This window comes from Stylophora pistillata, chromosome 3 (assembly GCF_964205215.1).
Source record: "Stylophora pistillata chromosome 3, jaStyPist1.2, whole genome shotgun sequence".
In the NCBI taxonomy this organism is placed as follows: domain Eukaryota; kingdom Metazoa; phylum Cnidaria; class Anthozoa; order Scleractinia; family Pocilloporidae; genus Stylophora; species Stylophora pistillata.
Genome location: NC_142521.1, coordinates 16,321,550 through 16,327,811, shown reverse-complemented (window position 1 = coordinate 16,327,811; position 6,262 = coordinate 16,321,550). Strand labels below are relative to the sequence as shown.

General features: G+C 38.2%; 1 protein-coding gene across 1 annotated transcript; it reads left to right on the top strand.

The window, feature by feature from the left end:
* Nucleotides 1-2,079: 2,079 nt before the first annotated feature.
* LOC111326903 (transmembrane protein 143) lies at nt 2,080-5,985 on the top strand. The gene is made up of 4 exons (XM_022930986.2): nt 2,080-2,477; nt 3,195-3,981; nt 5,062-5,229; nt 5,644-5,985. The coding sequence occupies exons 1-4, from the start codon at nt 2,127-2,129 to the stop codon at nt 5,844-5,846; spliced, it is 1,509 nt and encodes a 502-aa protein (XP_022786721.1). The 5' UTR covers nt 2,080-2,126; the 3' UTR covers nt 5,847-5,985.
* Nucleotides 5,986-6,262: the final 277 nt, after the last annotated feature.

Here is a 6,262-nt window from a genome sequence, read left to right as displayed (position 1 = left end):
ACTAGCATTTCTCAATCTTTTTTCGAATTATGCTCAAAATTATGCCCGTTTTTTAAGATTATACGACTTTTTCTTAAATCAAGTAGAGTGCTTTTCAAAACAGAAACACAAAAAAAGTCTAAATTATACATTTATTGTTGATAAGCACGAAAAAAAAATCTTCTTTATTTTGAGTTTATACTTGTTCAGATAGAACACAATTAACTACTGGACTCAATCCAGACTAGAAGCGGTGACTTAATGAGTCAAAATGTATGACATTAGCGTCACGTTTCTCTCGAACGCCAATTTGTTGCCAGCGAAAGAAGGAGTGGGACAAGCGCAATGTTTACTTCCGGCGTGCCCAGTCCTCTGGATTGACGAACTGAAACATAGACCGAACATGAAAATAATCAATTTTTAGAGATCGAACATGTAATGTCGTGATGACAAAAGAGTAAAAATACGCTGATTATGCTAGTAGTGCTACTTTTGCAACAAGAACAAAAAATTATGCTCGTTTTCCAAATTATGCCTAAAATCATGCTAGCGCAATCACTATACCATTCAAATTCTACCGGAGCGACCGATGAGCAACAAAATTAAGTCACGGGGTCCGTGCATGAAACCACCATTTATCAAATTGTCATTTCATAAATCCCAATTCTCTTATATTACCAGTTACTCGCCTGCCGTGCGTTGTGACTGTGGTAAGTTTAAGCAATGACGCTCGCGGGGGCGAAAAAACGGCATTACAGAGTTCTGCTTGTTGTCGTTTTTCCTAAAATCCCTAATTTTTCCCATAGAAATTAGCGAAAATTATTTTGGTCGCGGCCACTGTCAGTATGTATCAGTATGTTCAGCTGTTTAGCGTACAAACGACTGACAATGAGAAGAACCAATTTTCTGTTTAGACACTTACTCATCTAGACGTCACGCTTAACTCCTCTTGTATTACAAGGTTATTTTCGCATTTTTTATCCCAATTTACAGAACAGATTTTGCTTAAAAGTTTATCACCTTTTTTTTTTAACCTTTTCTCATTGTTTCAGACTGTTGTCACCCTCTACAAAAGCAACATTCTACTGAGGAAACAAAGTCAAGTAATCCTTTTGATGGATTATCGTATAAGCCGGATGTTTCTTTCGATTGATCTGCGGTATTGGGAGATCCCAAACTGATTAAATCATAAAGAGGAAAAGAGAGCGGTCTTAGTTACAAAAACCGGAAGTCTTTAGGCTTTTCTGCTGTTGTTTCTCGTCTCCCGTTGCACTAGCAAATCTCTTTATCTTAGGGCTTCCATCTTACAGTTTAGAGCTCATCTCAAATTCTCAATTCAATGTTGTAAAACCAAAACAAAAGTCGTCACACCGGGCAATCAATTATCACAACGCCAAGGAGCCCACGGCAGAAACAAGCAAACTGCCAAAAGCTCGCCAAAAACGCGGGAAAACACAGGTGATCTAGTCGCCAAAATTCGAGCTTAGGGCGCTTTATTTGTAATCTCGAATAAAGTGGAGTGTGTACTTGTGAAGGAGGTTTACGCCAATATTGGAAGAAAAATAGCAAGAGGTTGAGTGATCAGAAAAGCGCGCGCCAGCCGAAAGGGCCTAATAAGGACTCATACATACATACATATACATACACCATTCCCTGACACCGCCGCCCAGTTAGCCCAATGGATAGTGCGCTGGACTGTTGTGTAGGAGGTCGAGGGTTCAAGCCCCGGCCGGACCAATACTCAAGGTCTTAAAATAAATGAGAAGAATTTGCTACCTTTCTATAACAACAAGAAATGGTTAGATATTCTAGTCTTCTCGGATAGGGACGAATAAACGGAGGTCCCGTCTCCTGCAGGGTTAGGGTAGGAGACGTTTTAAAAATTCTTAAATTCTTAAATACATGAGTTGACCACTCCCCATGGGGCTTTTCTCATGCGTGGGAAATTAACGTCTCCTACCCCTAACCCTGCAGGAGACGGGGCCTACGGTTTATTCGTCCTTATCCGAGAACACTAGAACATCTATCCATTTCTTGATTATAGAAAGATAGCAAATTCTCCTCTCCTTAAAATAACTTTGTCCTTAGTAGACTCATACCCAGTCTTCTAAGGACAAAGTTGACTGTCGCCATCTTTCCTTCCGACAATGCTTCCATACAGTAGAAAATACATTTTTTCTCTCCCCAATTTGACTGGGAATTATATAAAACTTCGAAGAGCTTCTGCATCTTCTTTTCTCAAATTGCCCACCCTGTTTGGCTCGAAAAAGGGTGCTCAACAGGAACAAACTACTGCCCTTCAACAAGGAACGCCTGGTACATCTGAATACTACGTCCCTCGAAAATTCGTCCCTATGACCAGAAAAGCACTCATAAGGCGAATAGTAGAAGATGAAAACCTGATAAACTCAAACGACAGAAGTTACTTTCAAAATCTTGCTGTTAACTTGGACAATGCCATAGCTGGGACGTTCCACGGAGTTCTTGGGGAGTTGAAGGTTAGTCACCGCACTAATCACCATCCGTTAAGCTTAAAGCCATTGCAACTGAGACATCAGAAGTGAAGATACGTCCCGGTAAAGGGTTGGTCGACCTTAGGGAGTGAAAAGGAAGAAAATTACAAATTTCAATTTGTCTAGGCCACCTAAGGTTGCAACGGCAGGGTAGTCAGCAGGTACTGGCCCCTATAGCTGCGGACCTGCGTTGGACAACTGGCACCACAAAAACTACACCAGCAGACTTCCCTGACATGCCCTGATTTCCATAACCTCTTCCAGTCCAACATGAAAGGAAGCTCAACCCTACACAGTGGCACAAGTCCTTGTGGGGGAGTACCCAGTAAGATAATTCACATTCACCTACAGTTTGACCCTCTTATAAGGAAAAGCCATAAAGCAATGGAGCAAGCAGTCCTTATCAGGGAATCAGGATAATAAATTGGGAATAGAATCAAAAAGGGGTTTAACCTCTTAAATAATTTTGTGCACTTGTCACCTCATTTAATGCCCAACCTTGAAATTTTTCAATTCATTTTGCCATAGATTTAATTAATCATCAAGTTACAAGTGTATAGACTAAATCATGGAAGCTCATGAGAGACTATGGTGCTTTCACATTATTGTTTTTTTTTTTTTTTCAAGTTAAACCATAGCTTAATAAAGTTGAAAGAAAAACAAACCATAAAAACAAATCTCTTTCTTCTCTTTCTTTCTAAGGCTTTGTATGATCCTTTGAACCCTGACAAAGAGACTTTAACTCTCCTTAAAACTTCAAAGAAGCAGAGACAAGAAAATGAGTTCTGGCTACTGGAAAAGTTATCTCAACTCTTAGAAAAGGCTCACTTTTATGAGCTACCAGTTGAAGATGTGCGCAGTGCCTTAAAAGAACATGATGCAGGAGATGGTGTACTTGTCAGTGTTGACCCAAACAAGTATGATGTTCTACGGATATGGGTGGTTGGTAAAGAATTTGAACCTGGCGAAACAGGGCGTTGGTACTCCAGGGTTGCCGGTAGAGTTGTTAAAAGATTTAAAACACCAATCAAGGCTGAGAGGTACAAGAGGGTGGTTATCGCCATTCGTTCCAAAAAGCAGAGTAAACTAATGTTCAAGTCCTTCAAGGATATTCGGTGTGCCAATCTAGAGCATTTACTTCCAGAAGGAAAAATAAGGATGACAAAGTCTGATCAACGATTATTGGCAGCAACTTTGACAATCGGTGCCACAAGTGTAGTGATTAAGCTTGTTTCTTTCCTGGCTGATTACAAGATATCATGGATTTATATTGCCATATCTGTGGCAGGAGTTGTGGCTGTAAGAGCATGGACAATCTATAAAAATAAAAGGAATTCCTATCTCGTGCGCTTGTCACAGACCCTCTACTTTAAGGCCATTGCAAACAACCGTGCCTTATTTACTCTGCTGGCTGACAGAGCGGAAGATGAGGTGTTCAAGGGAACCCTCTTGGCATACAGCTTCCTTCAAGCCCCATTAAACCTATCAGGTACTTCAGGGAATAGTTCATTTTTATTAAAATTTCTGATTTATGATAAGTATTCTTGGGTGTTGTATATTCTTGCAAGGTTGTGCTGAACTCAGTTAATTCAATTCCTGGATTTTCGAACAAAAGTTGTACTTGATGCTCTTACCAACATAACGCAAGCCCATATGGCTGATTTTTTTCTCCGTTTTATGATTTATTTAGCTTGCTCAGTCAGTTACCTTTTTCGCCTCATGGCAGCCTCTCTTTCATTAACGTAGACATTTAACATGGGAAATCTTTATAATTATTAGGTTGACTGTTTTGGTTCCTTTTCTTTAGCTCCTATCATTCCTACCTTGTTCTCCAATCTTCAAATTTTGCGAATAAGCTAATTGTACAACAATCTTCAATATGTGAAAAAAATTAAAGCATTCCTAGAAGGTCAAGTAAGCCTCTATCCCTAACACCCTAAGAGTGGCCAGGATTTAATTTCTCCTGACAGTAATACTGCTTTCAAGAGCATTCATTAAGATCACAAGATTGATTGTTTAACAAATTCTCCTTGTCAGTGCCGAAGGAAATCTTTAGAAAAGGGTATGGAGAATTTGATGTCAGGTGTTAAGGGTAAATTGATGCAGAAATTTGACTTGGGAAAGAAGTGTATTAGGTTATGTTTGGGCCCTGGCAAAGTTAAGTTTATTAATACTTTAATTTAGAAGGTCCATTTACTTTTACACAAACTGTATTTTAAAGAACAGTTATCAAACATTTTAAATTTATTGTTTTCTAAATTGGTAGAGAAAGCATTACATAGTATTTAACCTGCAATATTACAAGTGTTTTCCCTTATTTTGAGCACAACAGATGAAATAAATTTTCAAAATGGTAGAGTAATCCTTTCACCAGTTGAATTTTTTCAAGAATTCAGAGCGGTTTTTAGGCAGTAAATTCTATTGTTTACTACCTGAAAAGGAGAACACTGATTAAATTTTCCCTGATTTTTTGCCGTATGTAAACAAAGACACATCAAGTGGCATTTTTAGTTGCATGTTTAACTGGTTTATCTTGAGTTTGTACCTCTCTGTAAATACCTTGATGTAGGTGGTGGCCACAGAACTGGGTTGCATTATGAAGGAATGACAGTTGGTGAGCTGAAGCAGCATGTTGAAGATTGGATGAATCTCAAGTTTCAAGTGACCCTGAAATATGATCCATCAGAACCTTTAAAACAACTTGAGAACCTGGGACTTCTTGCAACAAAACAAAGAGGTACGTGACCATGATTGTCTCACTGATACATGGCCTGCATTGACATTTTGGGTTGTGGTTTGCGACAAAGTTCATATATGTACTCTTGTGATCATCTATCTTTCCATCTTTTTTGTCCTTTTTTGCATTTTCATGTCACAGGAAAATATTTTAAGGCATTTGTAGAAAAATTTGTCCTTAAAAATCAATCTCTGGCCATTTCAGACATCTTCCCAAGCCCAGGAAATAAAACTGAAATGTCCATTACTTTTCAAGATCTGTTTAAACTCTCAAATAGACCATGTGAAAATAATTTCCCCTTTCATTGCCAACAAAAAGGAGTCAATAATTAATTTTTTGATGAAATGTCATAAAAGATGCAAAACGAAAAGTTGACAAGATTTTCATGACAGTTGTGTTCATTCCTTTACTCAGGTGATCAACAGTTATTCAATGTACCAAATGTATTTGATGCATTCATGAAACTACCAAGTCCAAAAGAACTCATGAAAGAGGCACTGGAGAGAACAGAAGAGCTGGATGTGGATTTAACTGAGGCAACAACTGAAGAGGAATTAGAGCAAATACAAGATAAGCAACGAGAAGAACTGGAGCAAAAGAAAATGACTTGGGATTAACCAAGGATGATGGTCACAGAATATAGAGAAAACTACATCTGCTTTGTTGTTACAGAGGGAGAACTGACTACTATGGCATTGTCTTTTGATTTATGACTGGAATTGGCAAAAGAATATGCAAAAATGACATTCAGCTATCTGATTTGATCACTTTTCTCTTTAGTGTTTGACGAATTGGTTTGGTTCTGCCTCCTGACACTTTATGTTTGTGCTTCATGTGGTTTGCCTGTATCTAATTTAAGTTATCATTGGTATCTTGTCAGTGATATTTTGCTTATAATTCTTTCTGATTTAATATTTGTTTTTTGATAAGGTGTTTGTGGTTAGAAATATTTGAAGAATAATTTAAAGAGAACATTTTATTCAAGGATTAAACACATTTGTCAGTTTGAGGCAGATGTTTGTGTGCAATAGGT

Coding starts and splice junctions, on each gene's coding strand:
- LOC111326903 (XM_022930986.2), top strand. CDS start 2,127: ATGCTTCCATACAGTAGAAAATACATTTTTTCTCTCCCCAATTTGACT. Junction 2,478..3,194: donor GAGTTCTTGGGGAGTTGAAG/GTTAGTCACCGC, acceptor TTTCTTTCTAAG/GCTTTGTATGATCCTTTGAA. Junction 3,982..5,061: donor AGCCCCATTAAACCTATCAG/GTACTTCAGGGA, acceptor ACCTTGATGTAG/GTGGTGGCCACAGAACTGGG.